General features: G+C 56.8%; 5 protein-coding genes across 5 annotated transcripts; 3 read left to right on the top strand and 2 right to left on the bottom strand.

Annotated features, from left to right (window-relative positions):
• The first annotated feature begins 122 nt into the window (after positions 1-122).
• P884DRAFT_287385 (uncharacterized protein) lies at positions 123-619 on the top strand. Its single transcript, XM_069443876.1, has 2 exons — positions 123-357; positions 420-619. The coding sequence occupies exons 1-2, from the start codon at positions 212-214 to the stop codon at positions 448-450; spliced, it is 177 nt and encodes a 58-aa protein (XP_069294440.1). The 5' UTR covers positions 123-211; the 3' UTR covers positions 451-619.
• On the bottom strand, positions 602-1,402 carry P884DRAFT_302604 (uncharacterized protein; the record flags this gene model as incomplete). The annotated part of the gene is made up of 1 exon (XM_069444956.1): positions 602-1,402. The coding sequence occupies one exon, from the start codon at positions 1,400-1,402 to the stop codon at positions 602-604; it is 801 nt and encodes a 266-aa protein (XP_069294439.1).
• A 1,154-nt stretch (positions 1,403-2,556) lies between these two features.
• P884DRAFT_263823 (4-hydroxyphenylpyruvate dioxygenase-like protein) lies at positions 2,557-4,097 on the top strand. Its single transcript, XM_069441791.1, has one exon. The coding sequence runs from the start codon at positions 2,784-2,786 to the stop codon at positions 4,020-4,022; it is 1,239 nt and encodes a 412-aa protein (XP_069294438.1). The 5' UTR covers positions 2,557-2,783; the 3' UTR covers positions 4,023-4,097.
• Positions 4,098-4,464: 367 nt separating this feature from the next.
• On the bottom strand, positions 4,465-6,366 carry P884DRAFT_209385 (Ssl1-like-domain-containing protein; the record flags this gene model as incomplete). Its single annotated transcript, XM_069438934.1, has 2 exons — positions 4,465-5,662; positions 5,768-6,366. 2 exons carry the CDS (start codon positions 6,364-6,366, stop codon positions 4,465-4,467), a joined length of 1,797 nt encoding a protein of 598 aa, XP_069294437.1.
• Positions 6,367-13,291: 6,925 nt separating this feature from the next.
• Positions 13,292-19,516, top strand: P884DRAFT_209289 (uncharacterized protein; the record flags this gene model as incomplete). Its single annotated transcript, XM_069438928.1, has 2 exons — positions 13,292-19,216; positions 19,298-19,516. 2 exons carry the CDS (start codon positions 13,292-13,294, stop codon positions 19,514-19,516), a joined length of 6,144 nt encoding a protein of 2,047 aa, XP_069294436.1.
• Between the last annotated feature and the right edge of the window lie 291 nt (positions 19,517-19,807).

Here is a 19,807-nt window from a genome sequence, read left to right as displayed (position 1 = left end):
TGGGATGGCTGACTAACACAATGGTCCGTGCCCTTGTCACCTCAGTTGCGTGCATTGACCCAAGGGCTCCACCCGGCGTGCTCAACCCAAGCGGAATATCCGATACCCCATCGAACGTGACTACCTCTCTTCCGTGTCTAGTCTAGTCGGAAACTCGGTTATCCTCAGCTTTGTTCGTAAGAGACTCACCAAAGGTTTTGATTTCGCAACAATGGCGCCTCCCGTGTACATTATTTCCCGCGTTGCGGACCCGATCTTTGCCGTGTTCATTGGTGTTTCGGCAGCTGCGTTGAGAATCAACCGCGAGGAGAAAGAGAAGGGCAGAACTACTCAGGAGACCCTTCAAGCCGTTCGCCGGTAGGTTTATCATACAGTTACCATAATAACACTCGGCATGTTGCTTACGAGAACCTGTACAGTCGCCTCGGTTTGGAGAAACGCTCTCAATGAATTACGTTGGCATGCGCCATCTACATACAACCCGCTCGAAAATATGACCCAGACGACACAACGAACGCCGCTTCCCTTGAGCCGAACATTCAACCTTTGATAAATAACGTATCATCAGTCTTACCCTCGCTTATGCCAGCCAACAACATTATTATGGGGCCAGACCCGGGCCGTACTCTTTCCTCATCGCCTCCCTCACCATCTGCCCGCACAGCTTCGCCGTAGGGTTTGTGCTTACGGCCAGTGCCTTCGCAATCTCATTGCCGTACCTGCCGCCCATTGCGAAATCCCGTGAAGCACGCTCCTCAAAGTCCAACTTGGACCAGCCCCCTTCGGGCCGGGCGGCATCCACCGAAACCGACTTGGAACCCACCAGCTTGGATGTCATGAGGTAGATGGCGGCACGCTGGGTGTGGGCGTTGGAAAGCGTCCTGGCGACCTGCGGGGAGAGTCTGGAATATGCCACCTTGGGCGTGAGAAGGGAGATGGCGTGGTCAAGGTCGGCCAGAGCGGTCTTGGCCGCCTCTAACCGCTCGCTGTCACCGACCTCCCGTAGGAGCGCTTGCGGGTTCCTTGGCGCGTCGGCAACGAGCATCGAGTCCCCGTACAACCGCCTTAACGCCTGCGCCCTATTGTTGCGAGCGCTGGCGTATTGCGGGTAGTTTTGGATGAGCTGCCCGAGCCTCGAGACGCACTTGCGATACTCCCCCGCGATGTCGACATCCGCCGTTCCGCTGGTTTGTTGTTCTGCCTGCTGCATCTCGAGCTTCTGAATAGACATGATGATGTCGCGCTCCTCCTGAGATACTTTCTGGTACTCCTCTGGGTTCGAAACGTGAGGGTCCTTGGGGAGCGTGGGGTCGACCTGGACCATCAATGAGGGATCCGACTCCGGGTCTTTGATCTTTCCGAGGACATTGATGTCGCGCCGGCTCAACTCGACGTAAGCCATGTTGCTGATCTGGCGATCTGAGGCGGGTGGGATCGTATCTCTCTTGTGTCCCCGATTGTCGAGCTTGGGTAGCCTTGGCTCTGCAGATGGTGTCTTCAATTTGAAAAAGCAGATGGACAGCAAATCGACAGCGACAGTCTGCAGCTCACAGGGCGAGGTATGTGAAATGTGGCGTGGTAGTTCGCAGCTGGTGGGGAATGGGAAGTGACGTGGTGTGGGAGCAGCAATCGCCAGTCGGAGCCAGTCGACAGAAGTATATCACTCTGAAGCAACTAGAGCAGCTACTGCGTAATACCGGGACCTTCGGCAGTCTCGTGCCTCATCCACGTGCGGCCCGCATCGAAGACGGCCGAGGGGTTCTCTTGCCGCAGCAACCCCCTTGCTTGTTCCCCTTAGCGGCTGATCTGGGGAGGGACAGCAGCAGCGCACTTCCCGTGGCGAGGGCCAGAGCCAAATCAAGATCTAGATAACGGATATCACCACATCTTTGCATCGCCTGCTTCGCAACTGCAGGTTCGTATTTCCAATAACTACATTTCCCCCTTGATTTTTTTTTTTCCCTTTCCTCTTTCCTGTTCACGAGTTTGCGAAAATACAGCCGCCTTCGTAGCTGAGCCGGGGGGTGACCGTTGCCTCCGGCGCGTCACCGCGGGGCGGTGCTCTCGGCAATCGGCGGCATGGGGCGGCTTTGGCGGCTGACCCACGCTTCCACGGTGAGATTCCGCTTCCCCACCACAACGACGGCCGAACCTCCACGCGGAGCACAACTCGGCTTTGCTGCCGTATGGTGGTCTAATGCGGAAGGATCTGGGAGCGGGAGTGTGTGCTGGAGCTCAATGAACGAAGCTACCGTCTGATCTCAGAACCCGGCACACGGTGGATTCAAGCCTGTTAGTGGACGAATACAGCACCGTGAGATTGCCTCATCAGCCGACGAGGGCCCTCTCCCCGAGGCAACCGTGCCCGAGGGGCCGTTCGTGCGGCATTGTGTAATGTCCTTGCCCGCGGGCAATCAACGGGTCATGACCGAAGCTTACAGTGCGTAATCGGGTAATGTGAGCAGGTATGCTGCAGCTGCTGGGTGATCTGGTTAGCCGTCCGAGCAAGGAATTGGTTTAAGCCGAGTTCTTCCTCTTTCCCTTGCTTACCTCTCTCATATGCACATATTTAATAAGTCGTCATTCCCTTTGGCCCCCTCATCCTGCGGAAGCCAGGAACCACGACATACAACCGTGTCACCCAACAACTCTCGAGCCTTTTGTGTGTTTGTTTTCTGAGCCACATCTGAGACCATTATCCTGACCCCCCAGTTCTATCTCTCTTGTCTTGTCACTTTCTTCTCGCGCCAATCACACACACATCAGGAACCTGCTGAGTGAGCATGTCACCGTCTGCCATCTCGGACAACCACAGTTCCTCGGGGGCCTCGGACTACGCCGTCCAGAGCCCCTCTCCCAACTTCAGCGGTTACGACCACGTCACTTGGTGGGTGGGCAACGCGAAGCAGGCCGCGGGCTTCTATAACACCTTCTTTGGGTTCAAGACAGTCGCCTACCGCGGACTCGAGACGGGCAGCCGGTACTTTGCCTCGTATGTTGTCACCAACAACGATGTCCGCTTCGTCTTCACGTCGCCGATCCGCTCGGCCAAGTACCTGCCCGAGGACGAGCCGATCTCGCCCGAGGACAGGCGCCTGCTGCAGGAGATGCACGAGCACCAGGAGAGGCACGGCGACGCCGTCAAGGACGTCGCCTTCGAGGTGGACAACGTCGACGGCGTCTACGAGAAGGCGGTCGCTGAGGGCGCCGTGTCGGTCCAGCCGCCCCTGACGACGGGCGACAAGGAGCACGGCTACGTGCGCACGGCCGTGATCCGCACCTACGGCGACACAACGCACACGCTGATCGCGCGCCAGAACTTCCGCGGCGCCTTCCTGCCGGGCTTCCGCGCCGTCAAGAGCGGGGCGGGCACCGCGCCGGACGCGCTGCCCGAGGTGCCCCTCGCGCGCATCGACCACTGCGTGGGCAACCAAGACTGGAACCAGATGGTATCGGCCTGCGCCTTCTACGAGCACTGCCTCTCGTTCCACCGGTTCTGGTCGGTGGACGACAGCCAGATCTGCACCGAGTTCAGCGCGCTCAGCAGCATCGTCATGGCCAGCCCCAACAACGTGGTCAAGATGCCCATCAACGAGCCGGCGCCGGGCAAGAAGAAGTCGCAGATCGAGGAGTACGTCCTGTTCAACAGCGGGCCGGGCGTCCAGCACATCGCCCTGCTCACCCCGGACATCATATCCGCCGTCAGCGCCCTGCGCGCCCGCGGCGTCCAGTTCATCGACGTGCCCAAGACCTACTACGACACCATGCGCGTCCGCCTCAAGACGGAGAGGCGCGACTGGGAGCTCAAGGAGGACCTGGACACCATCGAGCGCCTCAACATCCTCATCGACTACGACGAGCGCGGCTACCTGCTCCAGCTCTTCACCAAGCCGCTCATGGACCGCCCCACCGTGTTTATCGAGATCATTCAGCGCAACGACTTTGACGGCTTCGGCGCGGGCAACTTCAAGAGCCTGTTTGAGGCCATCGAGCGGGAGCAGGCGGAACGGGGAAACCTGTAAACAACAAAACAATTATGACGCGCGGGAAAAGGGAAGGAGAAGAAAGGAGAAAGAAGGAGAGGAAAAAGAAGGGGGAGGGGGGGGAATGGGGAGGAGTGTGTGGCTTTTTGTTACAACTTTTTGATGTTTTTAAAGCGCTGTAAACTTAATGCATGATGCATGGATGATACCGCTGATGCTTCTCAAGTCTTAGCAGCATCTACTCAATTGATGATGCTCTTCTTTCTTCTCCTCTGCCATGGTCTTTCTCCTCCTATACTGGATTTTTTTTTTCTCTTATCCTGTCCGTGAGTTTACCGCAATGATTTATCTTCCAATTATCTTCCAGATGTCAGCCCCTTCCCTCACCCCCACTCAACGCCGTTTAAGAACGCACAAGAACACCAGTTGGCAACCATATCCCACCCCATGCTCCCCCGCGAAGTGTTCGATCGCTTCCAACCTATGAATCCACCACCATCGCCTCGCCTCCCTCGCCTCCCTGGGCCTGGCCCTGGCCCTGGCCCTGGCCTTGACCCTGACTCTGGCTCTGGCCGTTCACCCTCGCCTCCCCATCGTCACCAGCACCAGCACCAGCACCAGCACCAGCACCACCACCACCGCCACCGCCGCCGCCGTTCTCCCCGCTCTCCCCTTGCGCACCGGTAGCGGCGGCAGCGGCAGCGGCCGCCCCTCGCGTGTCGCTCTGGCAGCCCGGGCAGTTGTGGATCATCTCGTGCGCGAACACGTCGCAGTCGATGCAGAAGTGGTTTCCGCACACGGGACAGGCGTACCGGCCGCTCTCGCTGACCCCGGCGGCGGCGACGACCGCGGCCGCCGGCGTCTTGGCCTCGCCGGACCCCGGCCCGGCCGCCGACTTTGACGTCCTCTTCTTCCCGTCGGCCTTGTCGTCGAGCGACGCACCACCGGCACCGGCACCGGCACCGGCACCGGCACCACCCGCGCCAGCCGTGGCCGTCGGTGGGACGGGCGGGAACGGCGTCAGGCAGGCGAAGCACACGCCGGACTTGGCCCTGGCGGCCTCGGCCCACGACACGGCGACCCAGCCGCGGAGGGGGAACAGGTGGTGGTAGGAGCGGGCCAGGTGGGTGCTCAGGACGAGGGTCAGGCCGCAGACGGGGCACTCGGCGGGCAGGCGGCAGACCTTTGTGCGGCAGCGCGTGCAGGCGTACCCCTCGCGGGTGGGCCGGTTGTGGCAGGCGCAGAGGCTGACGTGGTCCTTGGAGGCGAGGGCGCGCGAGGGGAAGCCCATCATGAGGAGGGAGGCCTGCTGGCTCTGCTGGCTCTGCTGCTGGCTGTTGTTGTTATTGTTGTTGTTTGCGCCGTCACCGTCACCGGCACCGGCACTGGCACCGGCGGGAGGAGGGGTGGACTGGGTCACGGGCGGGGTGGTGGCGGCCAGGAAGAGCTCCCGGAAGTGCTGCTCGTGCAGGGCGACTGCGTAGCTGGAAGGGTCGCCGCCGTTGGTGCGCGTGCAGAGCTGCTCGCAGATGGCGACCTGGGCGGCGAGCCCTACGACGGAGACGCGGATGCGGTCGTTCAGGAGGTTGGCTATGGTATCGTGGATGTCGCCGGGGTCGCTGGACAGGAGGGCGCCGTAGATGATGAGGACTTCGCGCGTGCCGTGGGATGGGGTGTGGCTTTGAGGAGGAGGAAAAAAAAAGGGGGGGGGAGGAAAGCGTTAGCGATCAACAACGTCTACTTTTATTTTTCTTCTTTTTTTTCTTTCCTGGGGGTCCACGAACAATAGTGCGCCCCGACACATTTCCAGGGCGTTTTGTAAACTCGGGTTCCCCTGCGGCTCCTGCTGTTCGGCCCAGGTCCTCAGTTTCTCAATGTGCTCGGCCGGGTTCCCGCCCATGTCGCTGATCCTGACGGCGATGCCGTCGCGCATCCCGACAATGCCCAGCTGGCTGATGGGGTTCTGCTCAAAGTACTCGCGCACAAAGTCGACGGCGTAGTTGAGCGTCAGCAAGTATCGGTTCGGCAGGAGATCCTTCTCGGCCATGGCGAAGCTCATGTCGAGCACCAGCATCAGGTGCCGGATGATGCCGCGCTGGAAGGGAGTCGTGTCGCGCATGAGGCGGCGACGCTTCTCGGCCTCGATGAGGGCCTCGATCGTGATGCTTCCATCTTCCGTCTCGACCACATTCTCCCACGATCGCTTGATGTCCTCCCACGCAGCCTTGGAGCGGGCGCCCTTGCGGCCATCGCCCGACTTTCCGTTGGCGCGACCGCGCTTGGATCGCGTGCCGTAGGAGCTGCCCTTGCCGGCGGAGTCCGCGTGGTGGTCGAGGTCATCGTCCGAAAGATCCTCGACGTATTCGCCGTCCGAGTCGGCCATTCCGTCGTCAGCGACGCGCGCGGCCGATGGTTCGAGGTTTCAGAAATCCTGATGGGATGGGTCGAGAGAGGGGACTTTATCGGGTTAAGAAGGCGTTTCGAGGCTGCGAGGGCCCTCGTATCATAATCAGAACGTCAGGGCTGTGCGGACCATCAATTCCTAACGACAGCGGCGGTAACCGGGTTCATGGCGGCGTCGGCGTTGCAAAACGGCGAGCGCAAGGCCGCAGTGCAGTGAAGCTAGGGAAGCTCCGGGTTGTGACAGCCCTGTCGCCTTCCGGGCAGGTGGGGTTGGATAGTACCAATCATTAACTAACGGTGTAGAACTCAGGGCCCCGCTTCATATCATTGGTGCTCAGCTTTACTCCGTACACAGTATACTTGTTGCCAAGTACGGAAACAAGTACGTTATTTAGAAGGGTAACCAGCAGCAGCAGCACGTACCTGACATACCTTATCTTACTTAGAAGGCTCCTAGCCCTCACAAAGTAGCAAGTTCGCGTTGGCACTCTATACTCTGTAACTATCTTCTTGTAGTTTGAATGTACGATAATGAGTGCCTACCTAATGTAGTACGGAATAATGACCTCGTCGAGTGTTCCCTTCCAGTACGGATCTGTACGTCCGTACTCGGTCTGCGCTGCCCGTTGCTTGATCACACGCCATCTTGGAACTCGATGCAGCTGTCGTCTCGATCAGACCTCTACTGGCACCTACTATAGAGAGTGTTACGTATACTACAAGTAACATAATCCATACCCTGCTCGCGCGGCTACCCTGCTCGCGCAGCCAAATCTCCACCCAAACCGCCACCCAATTTACCCCTGAACAGGAGAAATATCTAGGTAACAACAATAATTCTAACAGCCAAACAGCCAAGTAGTATAGTTTAATTCAATCTGGTGATACTTTCCTTGGTATTACGTCTATCTATCTACTTGAACAAGTCCCGATTACTTAAACAAGCTCTTATCCATCTTATATTCCTTCCAAACCAACTTGACAAAGCCTATAACTCCACGAAGTACTATACGCCGTTCCTTTTCCCTCTGTTTAACAGCTTCCTTTTCCTCCCTTTCCTACTTCCGTTCCTGAATCTCCTGTATAGTCAGTACCCTTGCCTGGCCAAAGTGCTTCTTGGTCTTCTTCGTCTGTCTGTCTTTGCTTTTATTGACAAGCTCCTGGTTAAGTGTAGCTAGGGTGACATTATTGGTACGTAGGGCTAGGAAGTCTTCCTTCAAAGTAGTAACCTGGCGTTTTAGAGGAGTGTCGTAAAGCTAGGAGATTTGTTTAATAAGGTCGTTAACTTTAGTAGCTAGATCCCCCGAAACTATAATTTCAATAGACTGCCTATTCTCGTTAGTAAAGCTTATAAATAGGGGAGTCTTTGGACGGTAGCGGCTAAGGATTTTCTCTAGGTAGAAAGGAATTAAGCTAGCCCTATACTATATACTAGGGATATTCTTCGGAATTGTCTTTCGTGCCTACTAATATATATAGAGAAACTAGAGGTTATTAATATAATTGGTACTAAAAAGAGTACCCTTATTAATAGCTATATAATATATCTTTATAAGTAGGCTAAAGATATTAATGTCAAGAGGTTATAAGATATATATTATATATAGTAGTAAGTAGAGGGTAATAATATTATAGGTAATATAGTATTCTATAAACTCTATTAAGACGTAACTACTATAGCTATTAAGAAGAAGAAGGTAGTATTTACTATATATATAAGGTATTATATAGGTATTAAAGTGCTTAATCTATTTAAGGGCAATCTTATAATTCGTCTATCTATTTAGAAATATATAGATAGTAATATCCTTATTAACTCTATTATTAACGTATAAGTGTTAAATCTATATACCTTTAAAGATGATAAACGGTAGGAGAGAGTACCTATTGGCTGAGATATACTTAATGATTGAGACCTATTCGCGGTTACCAGGCTAGATAGAAAAGGCTTCGAGTTCTTCACGTAGGAGGATAATCTTATAGGCATCGCCAATCCCCTTTATATACCCCTTCTTATCTATATTATAGATATCGTCATCGGCTATAGTATACTTTAGTCAGATATTCTAGAATAGGGTAAACCACTCCACTAGAACCTTGTCATCAAGTATATCCTTCTAGGCTTAGTTAAGGTTACGGCTTCGTCATACCTTCAACTCTAGGTACCATATTATAAAGTTATAATACTAGCACTTACTAAGAGGCTCGTTATCGCCTTTTCTAGTAAGGAACTAGGTGGCCAGGCTCTCGAGGGTAGAGATGGTCATCGGCTAGCCCCAAGTATCAAGCTAGTAGACTACCTTGACAACTGCGTTCTCTTCGGCTGGTATGAGGCGTTGAAGATATTGCTTGGAGACCTTGTTTTCCTTTCTCTTGCCGGTAAAGCGATCGCGTAAGGTGGAAGCAGGAACGTTAAAGAGCTTTGCGGCTTGTCGAATACTATGAACTTGTTTGGCGTTTAGGGCGTTGATGGCTAGGGCAATAGATGCCTCGCGTTTGGCGCGTTCTATCTGTCGGTCAGTAACAGTTGCCATAGTGTTTGAAGACGACAAACCGGTGGAAAATACTACTGTTCGAATTGCTGGCTGAAAGGCTATTAAAGTGGCTGCGAATTGCTATTTGAATTGCTGTTCGAATTGCTGTTGAATTGGTGGAAATTGGTGGAAATTGGTGGAAATTGGTGGAAATTGGTGGAAATTGAAGTCTTAGATATCCCTGCGTGAGCAGGGTAGCCGCGCGAGCAGGGTATGGATTACGTTAGCCCTTTGACTCCCACTTCATCTAACGAAGTGCAGGGAACCTTGACTGCTCATCTGGACTAGGGCCTTTTTGTTTTTTTTCTTCTTTTATTCTTTATTCTTAAATTTGCACAAGCAGCATCCATCGGCTTACCGAAGACCGGCTGCGGCCTCCGCAATCCTGTTCGACCCAGAGGCCCACGTGGAGTGGGCGATCCACACCTCCGGGCTCCCGTCTAGCCGTCCCATCTCGCACGATTTTCGAGAAAAATAGCGCTAGTACAATACTACTCGGATGGCATCCGGTCGGTGACAATACATTTTTGATACGACCTCATTGGCACGTTCTCCGATATACCCAGGCTCGACTTCAGTGAGAAAATTGTCGGTCTGGCTAAAGCGCGCATTCGGGCATTCGGGAGACGATATTCTTGGATTTCGCGACTCGCGGGCAAAGAAGCAATCGGACAGGCTGCTTCGTTGTTTCGACTGCTTCGTCGCGGGTTCTCAGCACCGCGATATCTTGAATCGCAGTCTCGAGGGCGGCGCCGAAGCAGAAAGATGCATTTGTGCGAGGCTTCCCAGCTGACGACACAGCGGTCGGGCAACAATGCCGCCGTTGGTCAGATTTCGAGGTACATAGTATTTACAGATTACTCTAATCCGTACACGACTCGCTGCAGGGAGGGTGGTGTGGAATTCCAACGAAACAGAAGTGGCACTTGGGCCGGGATGCGCAATGGAACAGTTCAGGCGCCCCTCATCGGTTACGGTCCCGCACAATGACGTCATTCTACAGGCTGATCGACGATTTAATCTGAGATGGGACTTGTCCCAGTTTATTCTGTCGCAGAACAGCATCTCGGGCGCTGCTCCCCCTTTGGCCACTCACTCTGCAATGTCCGCTCGCTGCCGCCTCTTGCCACTTGAACCCGTTACAAAAATAATGATAACTAATCCGGTAAAGGAAAAAAACATGTCCAAAGCCCACTGAAGGGCATATTTAAGTTCGGATGACGAACTCGATTTCGGACGGCATCCGATCGCCGCAAGGGGGAAAAGATGCGCCGCCGTGGGCCCCTCCGTGGGGTTGTGGGAGATAGATGCTTTGTTCAGTCCTTGTGCTGTCACCCGACCAAGTCCTCGTTCCGGGTTCCCAACAAAACCGAGACATTCGCATGCGCAGGAGGCGGCGCCCTGCCACGGGGAACACGCTGAGAAGCACCGGTATTCAATATACAAGTATTCCGTGTATACCTAAGGTACTTCCACCAATCTTACATACACACATGCTTACAGGTAGGTACTGACCAACTACCTACCTACCTGACCCTCTGCAGCACGTGCGGATACTCTCCTCTACAAGTAGTGACTCGAACAGGCGTCTTTTCGCACAGACAGGGATGGTGACAGGGCCGATCTCCGGAACACGAACGAGTTTGGCGGCTCTGGATTCGTCGGGATCGGCTCGTGTTGTTGTAGAACGACGTGCTGCGTGTCACGGTGCTTCAATAACAAGCGGCCAAGTGCATTGTGGACGAGTGATCAATGGACGGCGACTCATGTAAACCTGACAGCATCTGACTCTGCCTGCTCCGGTCATGACTGGCCGACGCTACGGGCAACTAGGGAGTAACTATCCGTAAGCGTACACTAGGCGAATCGGCAAAAAGCGGCCCAGGGCAGTCCCAAGCAAGCGATCCACGCTAGGGCGATGCCCAGATGGCCTGGCCCCGCGCGCCCCTGCCGATTCCAAACAAAATCGGGCCCCTGCCTGCCTGGTCCCTGGACGCTCAACAATACTACGTACGTTTCTCCACTGGAATCTTCAAAAAGAAACCACGCGCGTACTCCGTAGTTGATGCTGTTTAGTATTCCGTACAATCATCCATCACCCACGAACCCACGGGTCCATTGAAACACCATCACTTGAAACGAGCTCTTTCAAGTACGGATTAATCTTAGCCGCTGCGTAGTAGTGCAGGTCGCTTAGTCCGAACGCTACACAGTACAGTACAGTACAGTACAGTACAGTACAGTACAGTACATAGATACATACACAGTATATATGATTTCGGCCGATGATGCATGAATTTAGACGGAGACATACATACGCCCTCAGCTTCCCAACAAATGCAAGCACAATTGATCAGCCAGCCATCATGTTTCTACTGAGCCGCGAGCGATCACCACTGCGCTGCCGTACAAGTATACTGTGGTAGCGAGCCAAAGTTTCACCCCCTGTCCAGGTACCGACAGGGGTCTCACCGATAATCCTCTCAGGTCACTCCTACCTATTTTTCCTAGCAATTGGCCTAACAAAATTCTTCTACAGACTTCTCGGAAATCCAAAGATGCCACGCAATGCAGACTCCCCCCATACAAAACATCTTACCGACGAGGATAAGCTCCGTATTTATACTCTTTACTATGATGCTAAGAAAGGTCCATCCGAGATTGCAGCCCTGACGGGCTTTACGAAGATGCAAATCCGAGGCGTTGCCAGGCTGTAATCGATGCAGATGGAATGTATATCAAATACTAGTAAATTGTATAGTAGTTTAATGTAATATTTGTTATCTTGATTCTGGCAGGCAAACAGGAGAGTGGTGTGTGTGGGCCCTCTGTATGGACCCCCTGTCGGTACCCAGGCAGGGGGTCAAACTTACCCATCATACCATAGTACTTCGAGTCAAAGTTGGTGGAGAGCGCCGGAGAGCTCGGCCCTGTGTTACATGGCTTGCGCACGGATTACTGTGTAGTTATGTACTACTGAGTACTCCGTAGATACCTGACATACGTTTTTAGGGCACTGAGTGGTTTCTCAGCACTCCCACATCTAGCTCTTTCCACGGCCCGGAGGCCACAGTGCGGCAATGTCTTGGCTCCACCCAGCCTATCCTGCAGCCTCCCCCGGGCCATCCCCCCTCCTCCCTAAAAAACACTGCCATTTTCAGAATTCGCGCCCTGTTCTTTCCCGTTGCGGGTTTGAGCCACGGAGCCACAGAACCTTCAACACATTAGGCGAGTTCTGCGGGTTCCCAAAAGAAAAAGAAAAAAAAAGCTTGTGGTGCAATTCTCTTCCCGAAATCTGGTCGCTTGGCCCGTGATCTACTAGTGTCGCGGTAGCGTGTGTACGCACTTGTACACTAGTGTGTACTGTACCGCAGTCTGGACGGCGGGAATTGTGGGTTTTGCGCACCTCACCTCCACGCGCAGTGGCCGCATAACGTCATAGTTCCCCTTTCGGTCACTGGGGCGTTGCCAACTCGTTCCTTGAACCTACCTAGTTCCTCTTCCGACTCTTTTCTACAACCCACACTGCCAGATCGCCGCAACGCCCATGGCCTAACGACCCATGCCTGCCGTCTAAGCTGCCTATCCACTGCGCATTGCCGACGACGCGTCCATACGTACCTACATACACACATACACACACGCACCCACACACACACACGCACACGCTGTGTGGAGCGCACAATCCACCCGACAGACGGATTCAAGCCACCGGAATACCACTACGGCCGCTCACCGACCTCCATCCATCCTCGCTGCCCAGCTAATTGGCCGGTCGCTTGGAACCCTTTCCTCTTCTGTCAACACTCGAGTTTGGACCTCCGCGTCTTCTCTCCGCAACACTATTGCAATCACGAGACGACACGGAACTGCTGCGACCGGTGCCAGCTTGCCTCGCCGTGTTTGGTGTCGCCCGATTCAAGCTCACACCGCACCTAATCGTTCTTCTTCTGCGTCTTGTCTTGCATCTTTTTTTTTTCTTTTCTCGCCGACTCTTCCCCATCCCAACCTCTCTGGTGTCGCCGGCAGTAGCGTTGGATGTGTGCCCGACCCCCAGCTCGAGCCTTTGTGGGCGCCTTTAGCCGACGTCGCTGGGATCAACACCCCCAGTAAGGCATGTGGACAGAAGGTTGCGAACGACCGACTTTCGAGAGGGGAGAGAGAGAGAGAGAGAGAGAGAGAGATCCCAGAGCAAGGAGACAGACCGTCTCCCCCCGGAGATAGGCTCTTTCCGGTGTTGAGCACCGCAGTTGTTATTTTCTTTTCTTTCTTTTGTTTTCCTTTTCTTCTTCTTCCCGCAATTGACCTTTACCCGATGGTTTTCTGAGCGGGCCTTCAAACCGATCTTGGCGACTGCGATAAAAAGAACAAATGTCCGGTGGCCCGGTGAGTAATGCCGATGGGTCACACCCGTCGAGTGGCCTCGGTTCAGGCCCTCGGCCGACCAGCACTGAGACCGTAGCCTTCGAGGACCAAATCGAGCCGGCGACCGCCGAAGAGCCGACCGCACCAGCCGACTACCAACAACAGCAACAACAGCAGCAAGACCTGCTACTAGATCGCGCTACGCCAACAGGGCGTCGTTCGGGGGCTCCGTCGCCGGTGGCAAGAAATGACGAAGCCAGGCCCTGGGGTGCTAGGGAGACGGAGTCGGAACTGAGGGACGCACAGCGACAGCTGAACGAGTATCGCGAGAACCCGGCACGTCAGATGGAAAACAAGGAATCGGTGCCAACACCAAGGGGGGGACAACCGGCCCCATTGGGCTCCAAGAGGGTCTCTCCCATTCAAGAAGAGAACTCACCTTCGTCACAGCCCCGCTCGTCCAGCTCCGCCTCCGAGCCGCTGCATACTTCGGCCTCTACCACCTCGACAGGGTCTGGTCATACCGTCCGGGCAGGGTCGGCAACCCCCGGGCCAATGGCATCGACCCCCTCTTACCCGTTTCCCCGTATGGCTCCCTCCACCTTCCTGCCCCCCTCCGTTCATCGTCCCTTCACCACTCTCTCACCCACTGTGCCGCCCGACAGACACCGACCGTCGCCCGACGCCGTCAGGGGCCAGGGCGCTCTGGCGTCGAACCCGTCGACGCCGGCCTCCAACCTGACGTTCCTCCCGCCCGGGTCCTCGCGCGCGGTGCCAGACAACCCTGACTTCCCCAGCCCGAACCTCTACGAGTTGGCTCTGATGCTCACGGCCGAACCCGGCTTGGACGCGTGGTGGCAGACTGTGGTGCAGATCATGGTCGAGGTGTACAAGGCGGAGAGGGTGACGCTCGCCGTCCCGGCCGACTCCACCGATATCGAGAATGTCCCGTGGGGCCAGAAGGCGACGTATAATGCCCACCGCGAGGACGACCTGAGCATGGCCTACCTCGCCAGGGGCTCGAGCCTGATGCCCAGCAGCACCGACGAGACCCCCGACCGCTCCTCCCAGACCGCCGCCGAGCCTTCGGCGAGACAAGCACCGGCGCGACCTGTGCTGCAGAGCCGGCATTCGTTCACGTCTTATGAGCAGAATAGGCAGGCTGCAGAAGATGAGCGGGCCGTTCCTCCCCCAAGACGGCCTCAAGTGCTCTCGAGGAGTAAATCCCACCACCCGACCACTACTCATGGGGACCCCGATTCGGGCGTGCACGGTGACGGTCTGACGGGCGCGAGGTTGACCAGCCTTAACCGGGAGGCCCTGGAACAGCACGACGCGCGCGAGGAGCAGCAAGAGGTCCCGAGCTGGGAGGCGCCCTTCTCAGCCCCCAGGCGGGGCCACGGGAAGGTGCTGAATGTGTTGCAGGCGCTCGACTACGAAGCCGATCCACTCATCGACCACAACGGCATCCTCCGCATCCTCGACCGTGGCCGCGTCGTCGCGCTGACCAGGTCATACCCCTACCTCAACCAGGAATCAGGCGCCTCACCTGGTGCCAGGTCGCCCCAGGGCCCCCGGAAGAGGGCTAGGAAGCCGCGCTCGGATTCGCTGTCGAGGCTCTCTTCCATCCTCGGCAACGCCACCTTTTCGCCCACCTCCAGTCGGGGCCCCCGGCCCCAGGCGCCGGAGAGGAAGTTCACGCTCGGGCCCCGGATGGAGGAGGACGAGACGCCCAAACCGCCGACTCCGAGATATGAAGAGTATGAACAGGCCCCGCCCTCTCCGTGGTCGCAGTCCCCAGCACCTTCGCCCGCCGTCAGGGCCGACCCGGCCGAGAACCCCTTTTTCACCGACGCCGTGGTCGACGAGGAATCCTTCAACCCATCGTCCTCACCCGCCGATTACTCGGCCATGGTGCCTCCAGAGGCCATCGGCGTCGACAACTCCTGGACCGTACTGCACGTCCCCCTGACACACGTGCTGCTGTCCCGACCTAACACCTCCTTCAAGCTCGACCCGTCGGTCATGGAACAAAAAATCTCGGCCCGCAAATCCGGGGACTCGCCGCCGACTGCGAACCTCTCCCCAGAGCGTACGGTCAAGGAGAAGCATGCCCCGATCGCCATTCTCTCCATCCTGAGCCCTATAATCCCTTACCCGTCCAACCTCCGGCATTCCCTGGAATACCTCGCCCCGCACCTCGCCACCTCCTTCTCCCTTTGCCGTCATTACACCAACCTCGAGACCGAACTGAACGGGCTGCAAAAGCGTAGGCCGCAGACGGCCGGCTTTGGCGCCCTCCGACCTGACGGACGACCGCTCGCTGATCCAACCGCCTTGGGATCGTTTTCCCACACGCCCGCCGAAGATCGCGCTTCGCGGGACTCGATGGCCGGCAGCATGACTAGCCCGAGTGACTATTCTGGCCCGGCCCGCAGTGCTGCCGGGTCTCCTGGCGGGACTCCCAACTGGGACGCCTCGTCCCTCAGCGGAGTCATGGATGGGAAGCGGGGGCATACATCGAGCCCTGCTCCCGTACATGTGGACAGTTACTTCAGTTCCGTGACCAAGGGCCCCACGCACACCGGACAGCGACCGAGGACGAACTCACGAGACACGCCGCTTTCCGAAAAACGGTCGTCCCTACGCTTATCGGGGGGCAAGGCGCAGCTGCATGACCCAGTCACTGCCAGCCCGACCGCGGCCGAGTCTCGGAGGAGCAACGAGTCTGCGCGCCACGAGCCTGTCGAAGAGTACCCGTGGGTCGGTGCTCAGCAGAGACAGCTGGGGGCCAGAGAGAAGACAGATGAAGCCCCCGGCGAGAAGGAGAGCTCGATGGCGCCGCCGCCGCTGGCCGGGAACCAAAAGGCGACGGCTGGCACCCCAGGTTCGGCGCCGCGTCGGCACACTCAGCTCCACTCGTACGGCGCCGACTTTGCGTCGACCTTCCAGTCTCTCCCGCCCAGTTCGACGATTCCCCTGGGGGTCCCTCATCCGGCGCCCAGTAGATCGGGATTCGTGACGCAAACCGACATGACACCCCCGTCAGACAAGCTGAAGGGGCTCATCCTGGACTCGTTGCCCGCTCACGTGTTCGTGGCCCTGCCGCAGACGGGTGAGATAGTATGGGTCAACAGCCGGTTTCTGACCTACCGCGGGCAGACCTCGGCCGAACTGGCGGCCGACCCATGGGGAAGCATACACCCGGAAGACAGAGAAGGGTACCTTCGCGAGTGGAGCCACTGCGTTCGGACGGGGGGGCAATTCGCGAAGAAGGTCCGGATCAGGCGGTTCGATGGCGCATACCGATGGTTCTACGCGCGGGCCATAGCGTCCAAGGACAAGAGGGGCGTTATCATGCAGTTTCTGGGCTCGTACATGGACATCCATGACCAGCACATGGCGGAGGTCAGGGCGGCGAGGCAGGAGGAGGTGTTGGCGTCCGAGGCTAAGCACCGCCTGCTCGCGAACCTGATACCACAGATCATCTTCACCGCTACCGAGGACGAAGGCATCACTTTTGCAAACGAGCAGTGGTCGTCTTACACCGGCCAAGTTTCCGACGACGTCCTGGGCCTCGGCTTCATGGATTACGTGCACCCGGACGACCTCGCCAAGTGCCGGATCCCCCCAACGGAACAATCGAATCACGATTCCAAACGGGGGGGAACTTCGAGCCACGGCCGCTCGTTCTCAGCCGACTATACCGCAGCCCGCCACTTGGGGAAGCACTCGTCCCTCCCCGATGGCTCCGGCCACGGCTCCGGCCAGCAGAACAACTCCAGAAACGGCAGCAATGACGGGACCACAAAGCACCTACCCTCTGCCAATCTCTCGGAACTCGCGAAGAAGGGAGTGATTAAAGTGTCGACGGATAGCAGCGGACGGATTTCGTACACGACCGAGATCCGGCTGCGCTCCAAGAGCGGCGAGTACCGCTGGCATCTCATCCGCTGCGTGGAGATTGACAACGTCGACTTTGGCAATGGCGCAAGCTCGTATTTCGGGTCGGCCACCGACATTAACGACCTGAAACTTCTCGAGGCGAAGCTGAAGGAGGCTATGGACTCCAAGGGGCGCTTCCTGAGCAACATGTCGCACGAGATCCGGACCCCGCTCATCGGAATCTCCGGCATGGTGAGCTTCCTGCAGGACACGACGCTCAACGAGGAGCAGCGAGACTACACCAACACGATCCAAACGAGCGCCAATAGCCTGCTCATGATCATCAACGACATTCTCGACCTCTCCAAGGTAGACGCCGGCATGATGAAGTTGAACTACGAATGGTTCCACACGCGCTCGCTCATCGAGGACGTGAACGAGCTTGTGTCGACCATGGCCGTCGCCAAGCGCCTGGAGCTCAACTACGTGGTTGAGGAAGACGTGCCGGCATGGGTCAAGGGCGACAAGGTGCGCATTCGCCAAGTGCTCCTCAACGTCATCGGAAATGCCATCAAGTTCACCCCCAAGGGCGAGGTGTTCAGCAAGTGCAGGGTCTTCGTCCCGGAAGACGCGCGGCTGCGGCCGGATGAGATCATGCTCGAGTTCTCCATCATTGACACGGGAAGGGGCTTCACCCAGGAGGAGGCCGAGCTCATCTTCAAGCCCTTCAGCCAGATCGACGGCAGCAGCACGAGGCAACACGGCGGAAGCGGCTTGGGCCTGGTCATCTCCCGTCAGTTGGTCGAGCTGCACGGGGGAAAGATGGTGGGCACTGCCGTCCCGGGCGAGGGCTCTACCTTCACTTTCACGGCGAGATTTGGCTTGCCTACCGAAGATGATCACCCCGAATCTTGGGTGCCTCAGCCAACACCCGGATCGATGCAAGCAACGCCCCTTCCTGCAGCGCTGCTGCCAGCATCGATTGACGTCCGCGAGCGGCCTTCCGACAGCCCATCCACGGCGATCCCCCATTTCGTGTCTCCGGCGGCCCCATCTAGTGGCAGCTCCGAGCTATCGACAACGTTTAGTCACAGCCGGGCCACGGACCGCTCGTCCGTGACGTCTGTCAATGCCGGCCTCGTCCAGTTTAGCCAGGCAGCCCGGGCCAGCGGGCAAGACCTATCCCAGATGAAGCTGGAGATGCCATCGGATAGGGGCAGCCCCGAGAGTACACCTACCGCAATCCCAGAGGACTCGACGACCGGGAAGCAGCAACAGCAACAACAAAACCACGAGCAGCAGCAGCAGCAGCAGCACCATCACCAGCAGTACCACCACCACCACCACCACCACCACCACCACCTATCGCCGCCCATGTTCTCCATCCTGATCATCTGCCCGCAAAACCACAGCCGTGAAGCGACGACCAAACACATCGAGATGACGCTGCCCAAGAGCGTTCCGCACCAGATCACAGCCGTCGCCTCGGTTGAGGAGGCGCACTCCTTTATCGGCGGCGAGGATCCGGTCAGGTTCACGCATATTGTCGTTAACCTCCCCACCCCGGAGGAGGTCATCTCCCTCATGGACAAGATCTCGCAGTCGGCGTCGACCACGCTCAGCAACACCACCATCCTGATCCTCTCGGACACGGTCCAGCGCCAGGCCGTCTCCAAGCTGGTTGCCGGCACAAAGTACGAGGCCATGCTGTCCGAGAGCAATGTGACGTACATCTACAAGCCCGTCAAACCATCGCGGTTCGCCGTCATTTTCGACCCTGCCAAGGAGCGCGACCTGAGCATCGACCACAACCGGTCGACGGCACAGCGACTCGTCGAGGACCAGCGCCAGAGTTACCTCGAAATGGAGCGCCGCATGGGCGGCAAGGGCTACAAGGTGCTGCTGGTGGAGGACAACCCGGTCAACCAGAAGGTGCTGCAGAAGTACCTGAAGCGGGTAGGCGTCACCGTCGAGCTGGCCGCCGACGGTGTCGAGTGCACCGAGATGGTGTTTTCCAAGGGGTGGGGTTATTACGCCTTGATTTTGGTATGTTTGTGAACCTTTTTCTCTCTAGGGAGAAGATAAGAAAAAAAAACAAAGAGGTTTGATGACTAACACCATCGCCAGTGTGACCTTCACATGCCCCGCAAGGACGGCTATCAAGCCTGCCGCGAAGTGCGCGCGTGGGAGGCCGAGCGCGGCCATGGCTCGCTGCCCATCATTGCGCTCTCGGCCAATGTCATGTCGGACGTGCAGGAAAAGTGCGTCAATGCCGGATTCAACGATTACGTCACAAAGCCAGTGGACTTTATCGACCTCAGCAGGGCGCTGTCAAAGTTCTTCTGAGCGTCCCGCGAAGGGGCGGGAGCAAAACCAAAAAGCTCTCTCTCGCCGCTCTTCTAACCCCCGTCCTCTTTCTTCCTCTTTCTCCCTGTCTGTATGTCTTAAAAAGCCTATTGTTTTTGTTCCTGTATGTGTGTGGTTCGTGGTGGCAGTTCAGGGTCGAGAGAGAATAATAAGAAAAAAATAGCAAGGGGCGGAGAAATTGGTTGTTGTCGAGTGGTTTGAGGAAAGGGGTGATTTGAAAATGCCGGTTATGATGACTCGGAGGTTGCAAACGCTTATAGAACGCTTTTT

The sequence above is a fragment of the Thermothelomyces heterothallicus genome, assembly GCF_042370625.1.
Source record: "Thermothelomyces heterothallicus CBS 202.75 unplaced genomic scaffold P884_scaffold_28, whole genome shotgun sequence".
Classification (NCBI taxonomy): domain Eukaryota; kingdom Fungi; phylum Ascomycota; class Sordariomycetes; order Sordariales; family Chaetomiaceae; genus Thermothelomyces; species Thermothelomyces heterothallicus.
This window is presented reverse-complemented; position numbering and strand designations above follow the sequence as displayed.

Excerpts from the sequence above, each read along its gene's own strand:
- P884DRAFT_287385 (XM_069443876.1), top strand. The coding sequence starts at position 212 with ATGGCGCCTCCCGTGTACATTATTTCCCGCGTTGCGGACCCGATCTTT. Across the intron at positions 358-419 it reads ACCCTTCAAGCCGTTCGCCG|TCGCCTCGGTTTGGAGAAAC; the intron begins GTAGGTTTATCA and ends GAACCTGTACAG.
- P884DRAFT_263823 (XM_069441791.1), top strand. The coding sequence starts at position 2,784 with ATGTCACCGTCTGCCATCTCGGACAACCACAGTTCCTCGGGGGCCTCG.